Source organism: Sclerotinia sclerotiorum, genomic scaffold (genome assembly GCF_000146945.2).
Source record: "Sclerotinia sclerotiorum 1980 UF-70 scaffold_8 genomic scaffold, whole genome shotgun sequence".
Lineage (NCBI taxonomy): Eukaryota > Fungi > Ascomycota > Leotiomycetes > Helotiales > Sclerotiniaceae > Sclerotinia > Sclerotinia sclerotiorum.
In genome coordinates this window covers 495,184-517,524 of record NW_001820828.1, presented here as the reverse complement: position 1 = coordinate 517,524, position 22,341 = coordinate 495,184, and the positions used below count along the sequence as shown (strand labels likewise).

The 22,341-nt window shown below is 40.0% G+C and overlaps 9 protein-coding genes across 9 annotated transcripts; 3 read left to right on the top strand and 6 right to left on the bottom strand.

The window, feature by feature from the left end:
* Positions 1 to 633: 633 nt before the first annotated feature.
* Positions 634 to 1,797, bottom strand: SS1G_06506 (predicted protein; the record flags this gene model as incomplete). Its single annotated transcript, XM_001592216.1, has 2 exons — positions 634 to 677; positions 810 to 1,797. 2 exons carry the CDS (start codon positions 1,795 to 1,797, stop codon positions 634 to 636), a joined length of 1,032 nt encoding a protein of 343 aa, XP_001592266.1.
* Positions 1,798 to 2,807: 1,010 nt separating this feature from the next.
* SS1G_06505 (hypothetical protein) lies at positions 2,808 to 5,342 on the bottom strand (the record flags this gene model as incomplete). The annotated part of the gene is made up of 2 exons (XM_001592215.1): positions 2,808 to 5,235; positions 5,338 to 5,342. The coding sequence occupies 2 exons, from the start codon at positions 5,340 to 5,342 to the stop codon at positions 2,808 to 2,810; spliced, it is 2,433 nt and encodes an 810-aa protein (XP_001592265.1).
* A 1,540-nt stretch (positions 5,343 to 6,882) lies between these two features.
* SS1G_06504 (predicted protein) lies at positions 6,883 to 7,755 on the bottom strand (the record flags this gene model as incomplete). Its single annotated transcript, XM_001592214.1, has 3 exons — positions 6,883 to 7,093; positions 7,151 to 7,185; positions 7,720 to 7,755. 3 exons carry the CDS (start codon positions 7,753 to 7,755, stop codon positions 6,883 to 6,885), a joined length of 282 nt encoding a protein of 93 aa, XP_001592264.1.
* An 868-nt stretch (positions 7,756 to 8,623) lies between these two features.
* On the bottom strand, positions 8,624 to 9,092 carry SS1G_06503 (predicted protein; the record flags this gene model as incomplete). Its single annotated transcript, XM_001592213.1, has 2 exons — positions 8,624 to 8,764; positions 9,072 to 9,092. The coding sequence occupies 2 exons, from the start codon at positions 9,090 to 9,092 to the stop codon at positions 8,624 to 8,626; spliced, it is 162 nt and encodes a 53-aa protein (XP_001592263.1).
* A 526-nt stretch (positions 9,093 to 9,618) lies between these two features.
* On the top strand, positions 9,619 to 10,623 carry SS1G_06502 (predicted protein; the record flags this gene model as incomplete). The annotated part of the gene is made up of 1 exon (XM_001592212.1): positions 9,619 to 10,623. One exon carries the CDS (start codon positions 9,619 to 9,621, stop codon positions 10,621 to 10,623), a length of 1,005 nt encoding a protein of 334 aa, XP_001592262.1.
* Positions 10,624 to 11,105: 482 nt separating this feature from the next.
* On the top strand, positions 11,106 to 12,107 carry SS1G_06501 (predicted protein; the record flags this gene model as incomplete). The annotated part of the gene is made up of 1 exon (XM_001592211.1): positions 11,106 to 12,107. The coding sequence occupies one exon, from the start codon at positions 11,106 to 11,108 to the stop codon at positions 12,105 to 12,107; it is 1,002 nt and encodes a 333-aa protein (XP_001592261.1).
* Positions 12,108 to 12,534: 427 nt separating this feature from the next.
* Positions 12,535 to 14,614, bottom strand: SS1G_06500 (hypothetical protein; the record flags this gene model as incomplete). Its single annotated transcript, XM_001592210.1, has 7 exons — positions 12,535 to 12,899; positions 13,108 to 13,253; positions 13,347 to 13,635; positions 14,186 to 14,231; positions 14,305 to 14,361; positions 14,415 to 14,493; positions 14,568 to 14,614. 7 exons carry the CDS (start codon positions 14,612 to 14,614, stop codon positions 12,535 to 12,537), a joined length of 1,029 nt encoding a protein of 342 aa, XP_001592260.1.
* Positions 14,615 to 15,455: 841 nt separating this feature from the next.
* Positions 15,456 to 16,293, top strand: SS1G_06499 (predicted protein; the record flags this gene model as incomplete). Its single annotated transcript, XM_001592209.1, has 4 exons — positions 15,456 to 15,474; positions 15,509 to 15,643; positions 15,843 to 15,874; positions 16,153 to 16,293. 4 exons carry the CDS (start codon positions 15,456 to 15,458, stop codon positions 16,291 to 16,293), a joined length of 327 nt encoding a protein of 108 aa, XP_001592259.1.
* A 458-nt stretch (positions 16,294 to 16,751) lies between these two features.
* Positions 16,752 to 19,250, bottom strand: SS1G_06498 (predicted protein; the record flags this gene model as incomplete). The annotated part of the gene is made up of 5 exons (XM_001592208.1): positions 16,752 to 16,780; positions 17,092 to 17,170; positions 17,774 to 17,951; positions 18,532 to 18,632; positions 19,236 to 19,250. The coding sequence occupies 5 exons, from the start codon at positions 19,248 to 19,250 to the stop codon at positions 16,752 to 16,754; spliced, it is 402 nt and encodes a 133-aa protein (XP_001592258.1).
* Between the last annotated feature and the right edge of the window lie 3,091 nt (positions 19,251 to 22,341).

Here is a 22,341-nt window from a genome sequence, read left to right as displayed (position 1 = left end):
ATTCTGATTCCTATATGATACTGTGAAATGTATGCACTATTTTACTAATTAATGTACTAATGTGCTAATAAAAACTACAAGTAAAAACTCATATTCTTCTTTATTTCCTTATTTTAATTCCCTTCCTTCCCCTTCCCTTCCTCCCCTTCCTCTCCTCTCCTTCCTCCTCAAACCAATCAGAACTGCAAATACAAATACAAACCTTATATCTCTCTATGACTGTATCATCATGCAGTGCTGATATTGATGTTGGTGCGCCAGTGTTATTATTCGTAATGGGATATAATACAAAAGTCTTCTCATTCATCGTATCTATTTATATTTTTTTCCTTAGCTTTGTTTCGTTGTTTGAGTTGTGTGGTGTGGTGTGGTGTCTGATATGGTAAGGTGTGTATGGCTTGTTGTGTCTGGTATGAAGGTGGGTAGGTAGGTAGGATATCTTGTCAATAGGGAGTGTTGGAGGTGATGTTTGGTTGTTTGGTTATTTGAGTGATTTTTTATGCGAGGTGGTCAGAGGGTGAAAATTGGGGTAATGAAATAGTTGTTGCTGTTGTATGTATGTATGCGTGGTAGCTGTACGTATGTAATCCTTCAGAGGCACATCGGTACCATATCATACCATATCATACCATATCAAATCTTCGTCTTAATCTTAATCTTAATCTTTACATCGATTCCTGTCGTATATCACGTTAGTAAGTCCTACATCATCCCCATCAGGAAAAACCCCTCCTCCCAGCTCCCACTTCAACCCCCCAAAAAAAACAAGTCAAAGAAAACCACAACTCACCCCCTTCCCAAAACCTCACCACAAACCCCCACCAAAAAATCCCTCATTCCCTCAACCCATCCCTCCATCTCCACCATCTCTCTCTGCACCCCCCTTAAAATCTCCCCAGAAACCATTACACCCCGATAAACCATCCTCTTTTTCTCCTCCACCATCCTATATACCTCCTCTCGAACTTTCTCCGTCTCCTCATCACCTCTCCAGTTTCTATCTTCTTCCCTTGATTTCTTCATGAAAAGAGATTCAAATCCCGAAAGAGTCTCGCTAATCATTTTTAAAACGCCCTCAAAATCTCCTTTCTCCATTTTCTGTTTTGCGATCTTGTGGAATCGAGTTGCTTTTTCTTCTTGATGTAGTGTTCCTGACCAGATATTTTCTCCAGGTTCCATATATTTATTCTGTGGATGATGCTGAGAAGCTTCTTCTCCAGTATTTCCCGTACTAGTAGCAGCCATCCCAACAATCCCTTCAATCCCATAAACCGCGTCAACCATATCCCCCAAAACGCTCCTCAAAAAATCCTTCTTCTCTATAACAAATTCCCGATGATCAGCAATACGACTCCTGATCATTTCCCCAATATTATCCAAATAAATCTCAGTAATCTTATTTCTTTTCCCCGTCATATATATCTCCTCATCCATCATCATCCTAAACGCTTCTCTAACTCTTCCCTTTTCCGCCTTGGATCTATCTCTATCACCAACTCTCTCTCCCTCTCCCTCTCCTACAAAATACCCCCCTTCCCCCTCATTCATCTTAACCATATTATAAAGACTCCCATTAAATCGTTCCTTAACAATAGGTAATACATCTGCAATTCCAGTTCCCATACCAGTATCAATTCCCATACCAGTACCCATACCACTATCAACACCAAAACCCCAACCCACCCCCATACCCCGCAACATAAACCCCCCAATAAAAAATTGAGCCCCAACCATCACGAAAAGAGCGATGATTTCGCAGGTATGGAGACCTCTTTTGGGGATGAATCGGTTGTGCATTTTGGCGAAGATTATCAGATCGATGGTGTAGATTGTGATTTGGTGTTTTGTTGACAGTTTATCTTTCGATCTTCGATCTTAAAATCAAGATCGACGTCGATATCTGCTTTGTCTGTCTGTCTATCGAGTCGAGTATTGAAATAAATACTAAAGAGATTTCCTCAATAAGTTGTGAAGAAAGGAGAATGTGATAAGATGGGATGATTTTGTATCTCAATCTCAATCTGTATCTCAATCTCGTAAACCGTGTCAAAAGTAACAAATTAAAATAACAAAACAAAGCACAGAAATACAAACAAACTAGCAAACAAGCAACCAAGCAACCAAGCAAGCAACCAAGCAACCAGTTTATAAAATACCACGCTTATTATCTAGTGTCTGGTGTATCGTCTCTCGTATCTCGTAATGTACAGTTTGCCTTTGCTTTGATATCATGCGCTGTAGGTACTAGATACCCAGGACGTGGGTAGGTATTGAACGGCTGTGGCAAGGAATACGCATCAAAAAAAATGATGATGATAAAGAGGAAGAGAAAGTAGGAAGAGGAAAGAAAGATCTTTCAAAACCAAGCAGGCGTGCAGGCTGCCGAGAGGCGGAGCTGGTGTGGTGGAGATGAATGGTAAAGGTGAATATTATTTAGTAGCTGGTTAGTGAAGGAATGGAGTTCAGATGATAGTTGGGGAGGTATTATTCTTTTTGTGATAATGGCGTGATACTCCTGTGGTTCCTATATTTGAACAATTTCATCTATCTGTCAGTACTAGTATTAGTATCAGTATCAATATGAACAAAAAACTCAAGAACAGACCAATAAATAGAAAAGAAAACTCCCACATATCAAAAAGCTGAATGAAGTAAAAAGACATTAATATTATATTTACACTACCTATACAGGAAACCTAATAGTGAATTCCCACCATGCACTATCCATCCATCCATCAGATATGATAAACATAAGACTTTTCAACATAAACACCATGCATACCCTGGGTATCATAACAAAAGAAAAATCAAAAGAAAGTAGCCAATTTTATCTCTCTCCATCTCTCTCTCTCAGTATGCCACCACCAATCTCTCTTCTTTCTATCTTTTGACTTGGAGTCTAGATCTATATTCCAACTGCCTGTACAACCATCATTAGATCTCGACTCTACTCCTTTTTCCAAAAGTGTTTCAATAGTCATGATTGATTCATCGCTGCCTTCAAAATCTGGCTTTAGGTTGTATACCACTCTACTTTCCACTTTTCCGATGAATGTTCCTAGCTTGAACCTCTCAACGAATTGTCCTTCATCGTCCCAAACTATGATATCGAATTGTGGTATTGTTGCATTATCGATTCGAAGTTGAGCAAGTTGACGAGCATTTAATAGACTCATCATTTCATGTCTACCACTTCCATCTATAGCAGATTCATACGGGAGAGATAGTGAAGATGAATTGGAAGATTTTCCTGTCATCACACTATCACGACGCTCGCTTTGTCGGGAGAATACCGACTGTCGGTTGGAAGGAGGCATGATAGGTATAGCAGCAGGCATACTTGATGATCGGTTTGGAGTACCGCTAAGTCCCATGTTTCGATATTTGTCTCCAGGTAGTTCAATTTTTGCCCTTGGTTTACATAACTTTTGGATTACACCATTGAAGTCAGTTGGGGCACGGATAGACCTAAGACTGGGAAAGCCAGAAAAGGTGATGGATTTTGCAAGGATTTCAGTGGCTTTATCGTCATCCGGATTTGTAATTTCCCAGTGAAGATGTTCGAGAGTGGATGATGCAAGATAAGGATGTAAGAAGATGTCATTCTGATCGTTGAGCATAGGAGAAGGACCCTGTGATAAAGAGAAGGATTTGAGGTTCTTCAAATGAGTGAAAAGTCGAGCCAGTACGGCTAGTGATCGAAGTGGCAATGATATTAGAGAAAGCGAGGTCAAACCAGCAGAACTAGGCAATGAAGCATAGGCTGATAATCCATTCGGGGTTATACCTGGAAGTGAATCGAGTCGAAGATTTTTGAGGGCTGGTAAACAAACTAAATTCTCGTCATTAAAAGATGTACGTGGGAAGTTCGAAATGTATAAATCCTGAAGCGATGGAAGACGTTGAAAAATATCGGTGAATAGAGGTGAATCAATCATGCCACCTGGGCTACAATGAAGTACGAGCGTTTGTAAATGGGGCCAGTTCGAGTTGAGGCCCAAAAAATCCAGATACTGTTCGGAGCGTAAGGGACCTGGTACAATCACAGGGTTTTCGGCTTTTTCAGAGGCATTATAAAGACGTCGTATGGGACTTGGTTCAATGACCCAGACTTTCTCAATGAGTTTTGACCGTGTCGACAATGCGTGAAAGAATCTTGTAAATTCATGATCGTATGGCTGATAAATTCCTGGTACACGTTCTAAGTTTGGGCATGCCATTATTACAGAGGCCACTAAATCCATATATTCATCCTGTTCTTGTTTCGTTTTGACCGATTCTGGTAGCGAAGGGACCTTCAATGATTTGACATATTTGGCGAGTTCTGGTTGACTTCGAAGGGTTCGACGAAGGAGTCTTAATCTCGTTCCATATTTTGACTTGTACTTCTTTTTTGTATGTAAAGTCGAATCACTTCCAACAAGTTGTATGTCTTCATATAAAATGACTCTTGCAGCACTCCACCATTTTTTGTTGCTCAATGCAAGACTATGCAAATCTCTCATCCAACATGTTGCACAACTTAGACTTCCCGCTTTCAGATGTGATTTCTTGAGCTCTCTCAGAATAACCAAAAGTATTTCTTCGGGAAGTTTAAGTAAACCATCTCCTGAAGATGGCTGCGAAACAAATTTCGTCCAAGATACAGGTTCTTGCATCAATCTTTGAGGCTCGAGAAGAGGTGTTTGAACCGGTGGTCTGGGCTCAAATTCGTAACGATTGGAGATTATTGGATCTGTCTGAGACCTAGTGGGTCCATTTATTGAACTTCTTGATACTGATCTAATGGAGAAATTGTTGGATACTGAAGAGATATCACTGACTAGGCTGGATATATCGTCAATTGAGGAACTAGTGCTCAAAGGGCTTCGAGGTTTTGAATCAAAGGTACTCGCACTGCCAGCGGATGCCGGTCGAGAATTTCGTGGCGGAGATTGCATTTCCCACGTAATTCCTTCCCAGATGATCAAATCGTGTTTAGAAAGTATTGGTCGAATATATGCAGGATAAGAGATCGAAGTTATATGTTTTGTGTGAGGTCGTGAAGATTGAGTGAAATTGTTTCCAAACTCGTGTTGGCTAGATTTACGCCTCTTTCTCAAGATCTTTCGATCCTTTCGGTTGTTTCTAACCTTGAAGTCAGACTCCCGATCCTTCCGTAGACAATTGAATGAATGTGTAAATGTCGTATGGGATGTGTAGCAAGAGGAAGAGAAAGTAGCGGGACAAGTGGTTCTAAAGAAGAAAACATAGTGTTAGCTAACATGTCATTTCACATCATGTTAAATGATAAATCCGAAGAGCATGACCCCGATTTACCGCTTTTGTACATGCTACCCCATTTCGACGCCGTAAAGAGTACTGATCGCGCGCCTAGGTAGTAGAAGATGCGAATTAAGATTAGGGTGGAGCGTTTCGTACAGGGAGCTCATCCCAGAAGACGGCTAAAGCGCAGAAACAGTGAGGGACCGACACAAGACGTGCCCCGTAAGATGCAAACGAGCCACTGATAAGGAATACGGGAGTAGAGGAATAATACTATTTTAAGGCACAGCCTCTATTGCTTTCCACTGCCATCTGTTCCATACTTTTGGAGTCTTGTGGCGGCACGAATGCAACAATGGAAGTCGGAAAGTTTGAGCCTTTTCAAGTATAGGAGGAACGGTGTAGACTTGAGACGGTTTTTGGGGAAATTGCGATAGATTGATGAGATGATGGAAGCAGAATAGTGAAAGTAAGAGAGTGAGAGTAAGATAGATACCATGGATCTATTTAGCCGAAGCGCAAAGAAATGGAGTAGGATTAGGTACATAAGGTTAACTGAATGAATGAATGAATGATATCTTTTTGTCTTCATACAGAACAGAGTCAGGTTCTCTTACCTAGGATCTGACTTCATCTTCACAAAGTTAGGGGTCGATGGATGAATTGATTCGTTATCTTCGTCTAAATTACAGGCTTCAATAGGTGGGGATCGGAAACGTAGATGCATGTTTGGGCCCTCTCGAGACCTTGCAACTGTCTCAAACATCATAAATCCATCAATAGCTGCAAGGGACCATATATTGGTCTGTTGAATGAAGTAATATAAAATCCGGGGATGTAACTTTTTAACTTTTACCCCATAACAGCAGCAGCTTTATCAGCTCGACTTCTCAGCAGCTTCTTATATACATATACATTTACTTCAATACCAAATACCTAGGTAATTAATCACAACCTTCACATCAGCAAAACAGGCCGCGTGGTCAATCAATCTCTTGGATTCACTTCATTTAGAATTATGTCTTATAAATTGAAGGATTCCCATTGTGTGGATGTATCTCTCAATTGATTGGAGAGAAATTTTCATATGGGCTATAACCACCATAAGAAACATCAATTCCCCACGAGTTCCAGGACATCAACTACTCCAATGAAAAACAAGATCTGCTGCTATGAACTGCTGTGTCGCCGCGGGTGTGCGGTGTCAACACATGTCAAAACACCACATTATTTGGCTAAAGTGCTGCCAATAATGAAGGCGGTTCAGACGGCATGAGTCAACGCCACAGCCTACACAACAGGCGGTTTGAAGATCAAACTGACGATCTTTTCCCCGTCATTAAAGTTTCATGTCTTTAATTTCTCATATATGTCCCGAAGATTTGCATATATTCATTTGCGGTGTGCTTTCGGTTAGTAGGCTGACTTGAGTGTGGACTGACGAGAAAACTCAGCCCCGAATGCTCTACCATCGTTCAGCTCAGCAACATAAGAGTTTAAATGCGAGCACCAATATCACGTGTCGGTAATGAGATTTCGAGTTGTTCTGAATCTTGGGCTATTTTCGGGAAATTTCATAAAAGGAAACTTGGGGAAATTCCGGTCAGTTTTCGGACCTCAAGCGTGATCATCCTCGAGCATGATGGTACGAATGATTTTGCCGTGTAGTTGCGTGGCATATTTTACAAAAATCAATTTAAAATTGAAGACTCCATGTTTACTGGCTCTTTTCCCGCCGAGAAAGAATGATATTACTTTTACTGCTAATTCTGCAGTTGTTTTTCCCGTTTGAGGTGGTGGAAGTAAGAATGTGTCCTTTCGTTCTTTTCTGATCAAAGCTCTCAATTAGGTGAGATTTAAGGACGATCGTGATGCAGGGCTATACGTGAAGACGATAAACCACAAAACCGTTTGAGCCCCCTATATGAGAGCGATTCGTTAATTTCCTTCCTCCTTGCTGTTACCTTTCGAACTCCTCTAGTTCTTTTACTCCCTCATCGTCTGCATCATTGTATTAAATATATTCAGATGCCATTGTTGCAAGAGCGTCACAGGCTTGTCGAGATTTGCATCGCGAACAAATTCCATCGAATATTGCAGTGGTTTCAATCCTTCCCTTGTTTCCTAGTAATATTGATAATGTAGTGATAGGCTCAGATGCGAATCCTGTGTTAAAGTCCCAAAATGGAATACTGGTCAATTCAAGTTGTCAATGATCGAGGAGTCCTATGATTCTAATACTAATAAAGTAAATGGAATTACTTTATGTTGGAGCATAAATGTTGCAAACAAATCAATCCATTCGGCATTACGAACATCGAGTTTTGCCCCATCCCGAGGGCTTTGGATGGTAAAAGTGGTGAATGAATGGTTGCAATAACATTGGTCAAAAACACGCGCATTAGGAAGCAGTAGATGCTCAGACCTGAGGACGTAAATGACTTATCTACGTACCAACCAACCAAACAAACAAATAACGGCTTTACCCATCTTGCGATGATCAAACCATCGGAAATCACCTTATTCTTTCGGCGCCTATGCAAGCTAGAAATTATCAAATATGGCGAAAGGAAATAATTCCCCGAGAACTTGCCCAGAAAACGAGAGAGAAAACGCGAAAAGACTACATCATTTACACTATTCCCACGCCTTCCCCGGAGCTTCGACGAAAAATATGCAAGTGAACAAGCCTCAACGACCTTCGGAATGTCAGTGTCATGGAGTATTCCTCATTATGAGAGGCTTAGTGACGACTATGGATACAAGTGCGAAAGCATTGTACCCGCTGTTCAGCAGACATGCAGCGACTCTCGGGCTAAAAGCTTGAATCTTTTCAAGGTAATGGAATGAGTTCTAGAATGAAAAAGTGTAAGTTAAGATGAGAAAGAAGCTTTACTAATGGATTCGATGCTGAGTAACAATTATTAAGAGGTTGCTTTTTGAGAGTGAGTTGCTTTGACATGTGGATGAGAAGGGAGAACAGAGGAATTTTAGGAAGATGGATAATAAGAAGAGTCAGAGGTCCAGGAGTACCGGGGGAACAATGAGAGGTGCAATCATGGGATGTTTATCTCCTCCCAGATTTTATTAATTACTATGTATTCCGTGCAACAACATACCAAACTAGAAGCACAAGTCATAGGTCAAGCAAGGTATGCCTCATCAGTTTTAGAAACTGCTGTATCTAACACACAAAGCACATCAGCTGACCAACGTTGCACCTTCCCTATTTGCAACAAATTCAAACATCTTCACTTGTCTTAAGACAAACGTCTCTCCAAAACAAATTGCAAATTTTCATTCACAATGTAAGATGATTTTCCAAAATACTGGGTGTTCTGTTCTACACTTGCCACATTCAGCCAACTGCTACTTTTAAGCATGTTCCATGGATATTCACCAATATATCTCCAAGCTTGATATCTTTTATCATTACAAGTTCCAAGATGAGTATTTCCACGGTTATTGTTATTGTTTCAATTGCTTCATCATTGACATACTATCTGAATGCTCGCTTCGAGAGCCAATAGAGAATACTGGTAATTTCCTCTGTGTTTCGAGTTAGGTATTATTAAGATATCATGGAATCTTCCCGATCTACCTACTCTCCTCACATCACCACTTCTCATAGTCAGCTCCAAGAGCTGCAATATACTCACAACTCTCAATACATCCCTTTTACAATCCAGAGATCTGCACTTTGCATTCTCATCAAAAGCTCAACACCTTTCAAGGCTCAATATGCAATTCGAGGCTTTCCATAATCTTGATCGCAAAACTCTCTACTTTCGAATTTCAATGCTCACTCTGTCAACCATAAATGCCATTTTATTTATTTACATCATCTTTGCTCTCAGCAGGGAGTAGGAGGACTAGGGTGAGTTCATTTATAATTCATTACATATTGGAATTCAGGAACTGACTAGGACTCAGAAGACAAAATCCATGAAAGTGTATGTGATTTCATGACTTCACTTCACTTTCAACACCACTCCGAATGATTTTCTCACAATACAATTTATCAAGAAATAGAGGAAGATTCTACTGATTCAATGAATTTTAGATATGCCTTTTCGTCAATTGAAAGAGAAAACTGTGCGGCCATTAGAATTGGAAAGATTAGCCACGTGGAAATTCACAACTACCATTATATACGGCACAATCACTTGCATTGCATTTGCTTTTACTATAAAGGTTGTTTATTCCATCATGATACTCAATCCATCATTATTGCTTTCTTCAATTTGAAACACTTAGTGACTGATTTATTCAATACTGAGCAGAATTAACTTATTTCTAATCACAATCATCGGAATCCAAACACCAAATTACCCACCGACTTGCATATTCACTATGGGGTCGAGCGACAACTCTGACAAGACCAATTCAACAGAGATGCTTCGAATTGATAACACTGAAGAGTTCCCTGCACTCTCGCCAAATCCTAAACCTCCAGGAAAGAAGACTGTCACCACATCTAATTGGGGCTCATTATTTCCATCCAAAGTGCCGAAACCACTCCATTCCATTCGTCATTCTTCTCTTCCACACAGTCCTTCTCTCCCACCTCTTCCGACTCTTCCTGTTACGCCTCGAAAAGAAATGTCTTCTCCCAGAATTCATTCAATTGGGGAAAAGGAGGATGTACTTCTATCACCCACTAATGCAGAATGTACAAGTATTATGTCTGACGAAACTGCGGCTGACGTAGAGGAGGCAAATACACCTTGGAATTCTCCGACTGAAAATAAAAATAATGATATTTCTGTTGCCAAAGATGAAGATTTTGAAAGCGAGGCTACGGCGGAATTTCCGAATTTCATTACAATAGAGACAACAAATCCCCCACAAAAAGAGCTTCTTCCTCCATTCGAATTCCCAGACACTACAACAATGCTAAAAATTGATCATTACAATGCTCCGCCGAAACTCGGGAGAGCAAAGGGTATGGAGGTTGAAGAACTATGCGAAGCAGAACGTCATGAAACCCCTTCTTATATCGAAGGAGCCTTACCTTTATTGGATGTGGTGACAAATGATCCACATAGAGTGATACATGCTATCAAGCATATGATGCAGGGTATTGTTTTCATGAAAAGTGCTTTGGGTGCTCCCCAGGATGAACTCGATCGCCTTATGAATGTTCATTCAAGTGAGTTGGATCTGATTGATGATCTTTTTGAGAAGGAGAGGCTTGCGAGGTTATCCATTGGGATAAAAAAAGCAGCAATTGAAGGGGCACAATTAGTCACTAAAAACGAACATGCCATTGCTTTCAAAGAGATGGAACATTCAAAGTCTGCTACCAGGTTCAATCCCGACGCCGTAAGTCTCGATGTGTCAGAAACTGTCGAATAGAAATTGCTAACCTAATTTTGCAGAAACCTTTTTCCCCGTCCTCGTTTATGTCATCCGAGTTTACGAGTCCCACACCATTTGCACCAGTACCTACTATACAGGCACTATCTCCGTTGAAATATTCGATTCTCGAACCAGGATTTATGGTAGAACAAAGCCGCAGTTTCCCCACACAAGTAAAATTTCATCCTCTTCTTAATAGATCCAGAACATGGTGTGCGCAAAGCGGTCAGCGCACTTCATTTGGTCCATATATTCATTTCAGCTCATACAGCCAAAGGCCGATGACGCCCATTTTTCTCCACCCGGTACCATCCCCACTGCCTATGGTTTCTTCACAGTTGCCATGGAATTCTCTTTCGAAATCTGTTGATTCTTTCCAACATCAAACCACTATTGTTCAGTCTCCACCCAAGTCGCCAATGCCAGTTCCATCACAGGTCAATATTTCGCAGGTAGACAAGTCAATGTTGCGGACACCGATGTCTGGAAAGACAAATCATATGTCTACTCCTACTTCACCAACCAAACAACTGTCGGCACATTCCTCATACAAAGCTAGTAGTACAAACACTAGCCCACAGGGAAGCATATCTATCAATAAAACGGTCTACCCACCGCATCTCTATAAATCAAAGCCATCCTCATCCAAGAACCTCGTTCCCCCGACAACCACCGCTGACGATATTCAAAGAGCTGTGTTACTACTCCCACGAAGCTACCGCCACATATGTCCTTCTTCCTTCACGACACCCAACTTTAAGTGTTCAGTACCAAATTGTATGCTCCAGCAGATCTGCCCAGATTTCACAAGTGAGAATGGGTGTTCATTTCGGCCACCTCCTCTCAGCGACTGGCCCTGGAAATATCCACCTAGAGGTCCTCTTATCAACCAATCTCAACAGTGTAAATACGCGCATATCCCAGGTACCTGTCTTCACACTCTCTCTTTTTACCGTGGCTCTGGATCGTCGGAACAAACACTTGAAAACTCTTATCCCGCAACATCAAGTCATTACTGCCCGATATCCAACTGCGCAGCAACCCGGTTTCACCCTTGGGGATGTGCCAAGGATTGGAAAACTGGATTTACAGTCAATGGTCTTACACCATGTGTTCCAAGCTACAACAATACAAACCAGTCACAACCGTATAACGAAAATTCTCCAGAATGGCGATGGAGACTTGTGATGGAAGGTTTAAAATTTGCGCATGAGAGAGGAGAATATGGGTGTCAAGGTGGAAGTTTGCCAACTAAAGCATCATTCCCAAAAGGACATAAGGGGGCAGATTTGGGGAATTGGGGTCCAGATATTTGTACTCGGAAGTCTAAGTCGAGTAACAGGAAAGCGCATGCAAAAGAGGAGAGAGGTCGTTTGGGAGGTGTTAGTGGAATGGGAAGTATTAGAGAACGTGGAAGTGGAGGAGGTTCTTCTGATACAAGAAGAAAGTTGACGAGGGAGAATTCAACAAAACCAGCTTGATCGTTCAAGAATATCGGTTCCGATAATGATTTGAAGACAAATCTGTGGTTTCTGGAATATGGATAATGTGGAAAGATCTCGACCCTTGGTCATAGGCGAAACCATTAATTACTTAGGATGGAGTTGGATGAAGATACTCTTTGATACGATATGGTTTTGTAGAGATAGGATACCCAGAGCGTACGAACTTTATTTTCTTGCTTATGTCTGTCACTTTTGACTTATTTTCGGATGTTTTGTATCTATGTAGTAGACTGTCAGTCAGAGATTAGAGAGGATAAGTTAATGTTTAGTAACAAATATCCTTTGGGGATATAAGACTTAGAATATAATGAATATAATAAATTTCTATTTAATTGATAAAATATCTTACCCTTGTCCATTCCATCCAACTTCAAGAATTAATCTAAAATCTATAATTCAAAATTTACAATCTCCCCACCCCACCAACACCGCTCCTAACCCCATCCATAAAATCAATCACCTCAATCATATCCCTACACTCCATCAATCTCATTCTTTCTTCTTTATTCAATAAAGATTTTCCCGCATTTCCCCCGTCACCAACACTCCCACACATCTCACTCAAATGATGCACAACAAGTTTAAAAGGAATCGGCTGCCTAACAACACAATTCAGAAATACATCAACACATTCCCAGGGGGTGGAGACGTAGCCGGCGAAGAGAGCGGGGTTGGAGAGGAGTCCGCGGGCGGACATTACGCCCGACACGGAGGTTTGTTGCGTGTGTTCGTGGGCAGAGCGGAGGCTGGTTATGTCGCCGTTGGATACTAGGGGGGTTAGTTGGGGGGTTGAGAGTGGGTTGGATAGGTGGAAGGGTAGGGGTAGGGGTAGGGGGAGATTGGGGGAAAGAAGGGGGATGGAGGTTGGGGAGTAAAGGATATGGGTATGGGGAAATAGGTAAGTGGGGTTTCAGAGCGGGAATAGGATGAGATATGTAGTAAGAATCAAAGGATTTAGTGAATAGATTCTACTTACCAGTAGGAACTGTGGTATGCGTATTTAAAAGCTTTATAGCCTCGAGATTAACTGGATGAGAGGAAGGAGTCGAACGCATACGTCCATGAATAGTAATAAAATCCACCCCGGCATCCTGGACTGTTTTGATAAAATCTACAGTATCCCTATTTCCCATTAGCTATACTCTCTTTCCCCCCAACTTTCTCCCCTTCCTCCTTCTACAAATTCAAACCCGAAATCAGAAAATAAAAACACACCTCAAATCCCGATGAATCCTAATCTTCACACTAACAGTTTTTTTGCCCTCATACCCCTCTCGCTTTAAAGCACTTTTCGCCTCTTTAACCATTTCAGCGACAAGTTCACGTTTGTGCATTAGTGCTGCGCCGATGGAACAGGCGCAGGCCCATGATTGGGGACACCCGCAGTTTATGTCGATGCCGTTTATATAGGGGGCGATGAGGGTGGTTGAGCGGGAGATTTCGAGGGGGGAACACACGCCAAATTGGGCGATTGTGGGAGTGCTTGTTGGGGAGGTGGTGAAATCTATGGGGTGCGTTAGTGGGGGTTTGGTAGGGGTTTTGGATGAGAGGTGTTAGGAGGGAGTGGAAGATGGATTGGGAATAGTGTGTAATAGAAGTGGAGAAAATGGTGTGAGAGAGGCTGTGGAAAAGGAGTGAAAAGAGAAGTGTGAGGAAAGGTGTGAGAAGATATCGATATGAAAAGTGTAGAAAAAGGTAATAAGCGGTCATGGGTAAGGTTGGGATATATGCATCCGTACCACCAGAAATTACAAAACTCACGGCACTTGCATGTTCAATAATATGGCGTGAGATAGTGAACTACACGGCTTCTCCGTATGTTACTCACATTCATGCGGATGGTATAATTCCTGCGTGAAGTCGTGCAGTAGGTAAATATTCCTCTGCTGTTGGCACTACCAACTTACTATACAAACACGACCAAGCAGATAAAACAAGTCCCATTCGAAGTAGAAATTACAATCCTCTCCTCAAAATAGTAGCCACTCGACTCCGACCCAAAAATGATCTCTCAAAGGAAAGATAAAAGACAGCAGAAAAAACCACGTGCTTACCAGAATCACGTGCAAACACACTACGATTAAACTCTTTTGCCAAAATCTATCTCCATCAGTACTCTTTCCATGTCTCTCATTCACACAACCCATAACCCTTGCCGATGAAATAAACATACCATAGGAGTCCAACAAAGATCAACACCATACTGCGCAACAGTTTCTCGAAATGCAAGCTTTGTATCTCATCAGCAAAGATGCGGTAATCAATCACTGAGGGAAATCATACCTTACTATACCGTACCATAGGCGCACAGGTATATAGAGGTCTTCCTTCTTGTTTTGCTATATCGAAGAGGGTAAGAGGACTAGGTTGGGTGTTAGTTCATATAGTCTGGGGGAGTAGTGAAAAATTTGGGAATGAGATGATTGCTTTACGGACTTTATATCTAAGGCGGGGTTTGATGGGGCGTTGCCGTTATGCTCCATGGTGTTCATCTTTCTTCCTTTCTATTTTATTGTTTGAATTGATGGTGCATTTTATTTTAATAATGTTATAATAGGACGATATCGCGATATATTGGGTTTTGCTATCATAAAGTCGTTAGTCAGGTATGGTATGAAGGTGGCGGTGGTGATTTAGTGCGTTCGGTAAAAGTTTTTTAGGGTGTTTTGGGCTTTTTTATGATTTTGTGATTGTGGTTTGAGTAAATTTATGATATTAATATCAATCAATTAATGGATTTAAATGTCATGTTATTCTGATCAAGCATCACGGCAAAGCTCACGTTTACATCTCTAGCGGAAATGTAATCTCACCTTTTTTTTTTTTCTTTTTTTTTTTTCTTTTTTTTTTTTCTGTTCAAGCTATCAACTATGTCTAAGCATTCTTCTCCTGGACGGGTTCGTTGATCTCATGTTGATCTTATGAAGCAGGCTCACGGAGTCGTCAATGTTGTCCGAGTGGCCAAATGAACATAAATTCAGGGACTTATTAGAAAGTAATGCATCTATTTGCGCTTTACGAATCTCGTATCTCCTCAGCAGGGTCACCATCGTTGTTCCTGATGTATCCTTCTCTTATATATTTCTGCAACCAACACGGTCTTTAACATATCTTTTCAGGTATTGACCTCAACGACAGAGGGGAAATCAAAAGTTTGACAGTCGACGTATCTTCTTATTGCATATGTTCGATGGAGCCATGGTAAATCCCTGCCAATAGTATTTTGGTCTCTGTTGATGGAGCTTGTTAAAGTAATGGGTTTTCAAATACGTCCCGTGGCAAATTTGAAGCTTTTCTTCTACTGCTCAAGATCCTCTCCTAATAATGGTTCAAGCCGAAGAAAGTAAGTTCTTGTAAGATTACCTGAACTTCTCAAGGATATACATTTTTCAAAATGTTCCGCAATCGAAGGAACGTCATTAACACCAAGATGTATGGCCGAAAACTATACGTTGTTTTGCAGGACGTGTTCCATCAGAAAATGGTTGACACTTCGATCCCCATGGGGAAAGGTCGGTCTGCGCAGTGCCTATATCGTCTTTGATACTAAATAATTCAAGGTTAGTTACCACAACCCCTATCTACAGCCCAATTGATATATGCTCTAGCTATTGTGCTGGTTGTGTATCTCTTTGTCTATACATCAATCAAATTCAAACACCGCAAAATGTTTGAAATCTTCATGATGAGCCTCTTGCTAATGTAGAGAAGCGCAAGACGGTAACTTGGCATTTAATATGAAGGTTTGAGGATATACTGTGCGAATACTACATATGACAATGTTGCAAGTAGTATGAAATCACAAAACCCTTCGATTTCGATTGGAAGCGATAAAACAGCTCTAGCTCGTCATTTTCCAATGTATCTATGATTGTACTCTCTCGCATTCTCCCCTCAATTAGAAATCTCGCCCATATTATTACCAAGTAACCAACTGGCGGGAAGTGGTGACTAAAGATATCAAATCAAATCAAAGCAAGTAAGAAAGCAGGAGTAATCATTGGTTAATACCTGATTATAGAAACCGAAAATTAGTCTCTTTCATTTTCAGTATCCTGCCACATCTATTGCCGGTTTCTCAAACCCCTTAAGTATCTCGAAAGGTAAAGTCAAGTTTATCCCTTATGCCTATAGAATTGCATTCACCAATGCAAACTACTAGTATATAGAAAATATACTTAATCCATAGATGAAGTTGTTTTTTCTTGTGGCATGTGATTTTCATGATCAGATTCTGGACGTAATCATGTCAACATAGGAGGAAACACATTTCATTGGAATTAGTTAGTTGAATTCTAAATCACCCCTTTTCAACATCTCACATTAAATCATATTTCCAAACTTAATGTTTTATCAATTGAGGGTTGACTACTACAATAATTTCATTGTTACTCCGCAGTTCCGTATACAGTAAATGGTTACCAGTCATTACATATCCAGCAATCCATTTATTCATTTTCATTTCATTCAACCTCAGTATTGCCTCATAGCTTCCAAGTAGCCGAACTTCTTTTTCTCGCCCCTCAATCCTCCCTGCTAGAAATCAACCCCTCACATATAAAGTGTTCCGCATCAGACATCTCAAGCTTTACATCACATCCTCAAATTTTACTCCTCGAACTACCTAGCACTCATTACATCTTCCGAGTCTATTATATACACCGTCCTCGTGTTAGTTCTTTTTTACTTTCTCTGATGTTCAAAATATATATTCCTTGTTTGTAAGATCTTATATTTGCATTACAGCTTTCGGGATGATACTACAAAGGGTTTGGAGAATTTATTGGTTGCATGGATTTATCTTATTTAATCCATGCATATGTAATCTTGGAAGTAATTCTGTTGTTTTACATGGATATTTCATTTAGCCTGTCTTCTCCTGGACTCGAATCAGATTTTCTGATTGTCTGTTTCTTGTTAGTGATGATAAAAATATAACAGAGTTAGAGGTGGTTCATACCAGTCCTTCTCCAACTCAGTACTATTGGGTTTATATCAAAATTTGTTGCAGTGAACAATTCAATGTTGAGGAAATATGTCTACATATTAGTTTCCCTGCTCGTTATACGCTCACATCTTGCTTCTTTACGACAACAGCACGCACACCATCCTCGCCGTCCAATTTCCAATCTTCAATTAAACATATAAAACATAAGCAAGCCTCAAATTTCACCATATAATATAAATGTCAGCATCCTTCTGGCCTTTTCTTTTTTGGCTCAAAAAGTCAATTACATAGCGATGCAAGGCTTCTATATCTCACCAAACCATATATTCCAGACCTTCCACAATATTTCGATCATGCGATCTTATAGCTGCCCACAATAATAAGGCCTAGAGATCTTAACACCCATCAGCCAGCACTAGGTTATCTCACCAGCTGTCCCATCCTATCTATTATCTTCAAATCTGGACTCAAAATCTATCCCCCCCATTTCCACCATGCTCGCATCTTTCATCTCTCATCTGCCATCACCTCTTCCTCCTTACCTCTTCATCCCCCAGATCCTTTACCCTAATCCAACAATCCAACAACCAGTTCCCAAAACCTCCACACGGAAAAAATCCATCCCATTTACCTACCCCTAACAGCAAACTCTCTTCCCACCCCATCAATCTTTTGCATAGACATTAACACATACAACTCCCAAGCTATTCACCACCGCCCAACCACTCATCCAGCACCCATTCATCTCATACCTCTTCAAAACCGCATGATCCAACCCCGATTCTAATTCGAATGGTCTATCTATACCTATCATTTTATATCTTTCTTTTTCTTTTTCTTCTACTTCATTTCTTCCATTTCTTCCATTTCTTCTATCTCTTCCCTCTTTCAATCTTAGTATTACAGCTCTTTTTCCTTTTTCTTTCATAATCATTACCTACTATCTCAAGCTCTTTATCGTCGAGTTTGGTTTTTCGGGGGAGTAGTTTTTTTAGTAGAGAGGACGAAAGTATTGAATAGGAAACATGCGAGTCGGAGTATGATGAGGGGGATAATGATTGTGTGTTAATATTAATGTTGATATTGATATTGATATTGATATTGATATTGAGGCTGATTGTGGGGGATGAAATGTGGGGGTTTGGAGTGGATCGTAGAGGTGAGGATGGGTCTGGATGGTAGGGAGGAAGGGTAGGAGGAATAGGAGAATGAAGAGGTCGATGATCTCGCTAAGGGTAGTAATGTTGAAATTGAAGTAGAATTTCGATATTGTGTAAAGATACAAGAAGTAGGAATAAGAGAAAACGAGCTTGAAATACTGTCGAGGTAGATAAATGAGAATTCACTAGTTATATAGGATGAGCTAGTTGTAAAATGGTAGCAATAGTTGAGAGAGTTGAAAACCTCTAATTTGAAGGATTATGAGCTGAACTTGTGGAAGCCGAGACAAACGCAGATGCAGTGGTTGTGAAAGGAGCAATAAGTCTAGCACCCCACTTCTCGGCCACCTCTAATATCGGCCATCCTTTTACACCAAAAATCGTTATTTTCAACTATTAATAACTTTATAATTAATTAATATAATTTAATAAAATTTGAACTATAGATTAATTATATAATTATTGATAAATCCTGAAAATTTCAGATTTTTGATACTTGATTTCATTGAAATTTGAAAGATTAAACTTATGAATTTTTAATTTGTATAGGATTTTGTCACGAATCACAATTATCCTAGGATCAGAATCGTCCCAGGATTAGTGTCCTGAGGCCTTTTAAGGATCACGTGATGGATAGACTGGATAGCCTAGTCTATCCAGTCTAGGGGATAGCCCAGGTAGACCAGTCTATCCAGGCTATCCAATAACATTCAGAAGTATATAGTTAAGATAGTTTCACAGTCTAAGAGCTTCGTGCTCAACTTAGTTATCAATTAGTTTACCTACATTCTACTTGATCTAGTAACGACTTCACTTCCAAGTGAAGACCAGTGTGACCAACAGGGTGTTTATAGACCAGCAATTGTATTTAACTTAGAATCTACAGGTGAAGAGCACCTGTAGATGGGGATAGCTACTCTATATATACACAAATGAATGGCCTAGCCGCAATGGCTAGGCAAAAAGAAGTCGTATTTATTCCTCCAATGATCTTACTTTACCGATAACCATTGATACCTAGTACTTGTCCGGATCTGATCCTCAGGTCACCTAAATCGCATACTAATCTCGAGTAATCGTATCATGTGTGGACATGGTTAATGTACCTGAGGTTTCTTATATAATAAAGGTGGGAGGAAAGCAGGGATTTCCGTCACAACCAGTGATAAAGCCTTAACCCACAACTACCAACCAGACGAAACCTTAGGCAGCCGCTGCCTCCAGTACAGTATCGCTACAGATTTATATATAAATTTAAAAAATCTCTTAACATCCTATATACCCTCTCAAAAAAAAAAAGCAAAAGAAAATAAAATTATAAATCTTCTTCAAATTTGTGCATCAATATCTATAATATAGATCAAATCTCTGTCAACAATAATTCACAAATACTCAACTAATGTTACGAGGTTTGCCGTCTAGATCACGTGGAAGTGCTCTAGGCTCTCGAGGTAGTTGTTACGACGGGCTACACAACTACCAAGACACGTGATCACAAATGATCAATAGTGATCATTAAGGATCACTAAGGATCACGGTATAGGTGATCACTGGTGATCATTAAGGATCACTAAGGATCACGATATAGATGATCACTAATGATCATGAAGGATCACTAGTAATCATGGAAGCATGAAGGACTATATAATCAAGATGGATTTCCTTTGTATAGAGCTTCGTGCTCAAGATCAATCATTTAGTATACTCTACTATTAGTTACGAATTGCATTATTGTCATTACTTTAAGTCCCTGCTTGACGCCTAGTTATAAACCACCTCGAGAGCCTAGAGCACTTCCACGTGATCTAGACGGCAAACCTCGTAACAGTAGTTTATAACTAGGCGTCAAGCAGGGACTTAAAGTAATGACAATAATGATATGCAATTCGTAACTAATAGTAGAGTATACTAAATGATTGATCTTGAGCACGAAGCTCTATACAAAGGGAATCCATCTTGGTTATATAGATATTCATGCTCTCTTGGATCCTTTTGGATCCTCAAGCTCCAAAAGCTCCAAGTCACGTGCTTTCTGACAGTGCGTGCACATACGATCTTAAGGTGGCAGCCACTGACTACATGGAGAACGGATTATGCGTTGTCTAAGCTACTAGAATAGAATAAATACTAATTTTATGTCAATATTTCCCAAACTAAAAACTTAAAACCAAGCATGTACTTGTTTAGCGGGGGGGAACATAAATGCTAACGCCCCATGTAGCACCGTTCCCACCATCCGAAGTACATTTTCCCGAGCAGTTAAATAAGTTCAGTAGAGTGGGAGGAACCAACGACGCTGACGTCGTATATTTCTCCATCCTCATGAGACAAAAGAGATCACTTGAGAAGAACCATAAAGTCCTAAATTTTACTTTCAAGCTCTCCGCTGAATCCAGCAGCAGTATCAACTATCCTCGTACTTCTACGAGAAAAAAGGTATAACGATCAACTAATATTAAAGGGAATATTCAAAATACTGGATACTTCTCTAATTAAAAAAAATTTAGAGGAAGGAAAAAAGAAATCGAAATTTAAGACATATTACGAAGGAATAAATCATCATACCATGATAATTAACATGAACACGAATATCTATTATAGATACCTTTCCACATATCCCGTAAATTGGCTCTACTCCAGACCTATATAAACGGTCGACTCATTCTACATATGCCTAGCACCTCTAGTCCTCATACGCAAGCAAACAAATAAGCAAGCGGCACCTCTCCAAAACTACAGTACTCCCCATATCCAAAACCAAAAACACAAGAAGTTCACCACCATCACACTTCCCCAGTATGTACCACAAGATAGAATCACAATAGTGCTAATACTAAATACTAAATACTAAATACTAAATACTAAATACTAAATACTAAATACTAAATACTAAATACTAAATACTAAATACTAAATACTAAATACTAAATACTAAATACTAAATACTAAATTGTGACCAAAAGGGTGTTTATAGACCAGCAATTGTATTTAACTTAGAATCTACAGGTGAAGAGCACCTGTAGATGGGGATAGCTACTCTATATATACACAAATGAATGGCCTAGCCGCAATGGCTAGGCAAAAAGAAGTCGTATTTATTCCTCCAATGATCTTACTTTACCGATAACCATTGATACCTAGTACTTGTCCGGATCTGATCCTCAGGTCACCTAAATCGCATACTAATCTCGAGTAATCGTATCATGTGTGGACATGGTTAATGTACCTGAGGTTTCTTATATAATAAAGGTGGGAGGAAAGCAGGGATTTCCGTCACAACCAGTGATAAAGCCTTAACCCACAACTACCAACCAGACGAAACCTTAGGCAGCCGCTGCCTCCAGTACAGTATCGTTACAGATTTATATATAAAATTAAAAAATTATTAAAATCTTATATAACCTTTCAAAAAAAAAAAGAAAAGAAAATAAATTATAAATTTTCTTCAAATTTTTGAATCAAAATCTATTAAATAGATCAAATTATTTTAAAAAATAATTTATAAAAATCCAATTAATGTTACGAGGTTTGCCGTCTAGATCACGTGGAAGTGCTCTAGGCTCTCGAGGTAGTTGTTACGACGGGCTACACAACTACCAAGACACGTGATCACAAATGATCAATAGTGATCATTAAGGATCACTAAGGATCACGGTATAGGTGATCACTGGTGATCATTAAGGATCACTAAGGATCACGATATAGATGATCACTAATGATCATGAAGGATCACTAGTAATCATGGAAGCATGAAGGACTATATAATCAAGATGGATTTCCTTTGTATAGAGCTTCGTGCTCAAGATCAATCATTTAGTATACTCTACTATTAGTTACGAATTGCATTAGTGGCATTACTTTAAATCCCTGCTTGACGCCTAGTTATAGACCACCCCGAGAGCCTAGAGCTCTTCGACGTGATCTAGACGGCGAACCTCGCAACGTCCTCTGGGTCTAGTCGCGACGTCTTGACAGAAATCTATGCCGCCACTGCATGCGGATCGGAAGTATGATGGAAAATGGTATTCGAGTTGTAGTTTCTGCCTAATCTGAAGCATAGAAATAGTTTTGGAATTGTAGACTTCCTTGAACATATCGATCC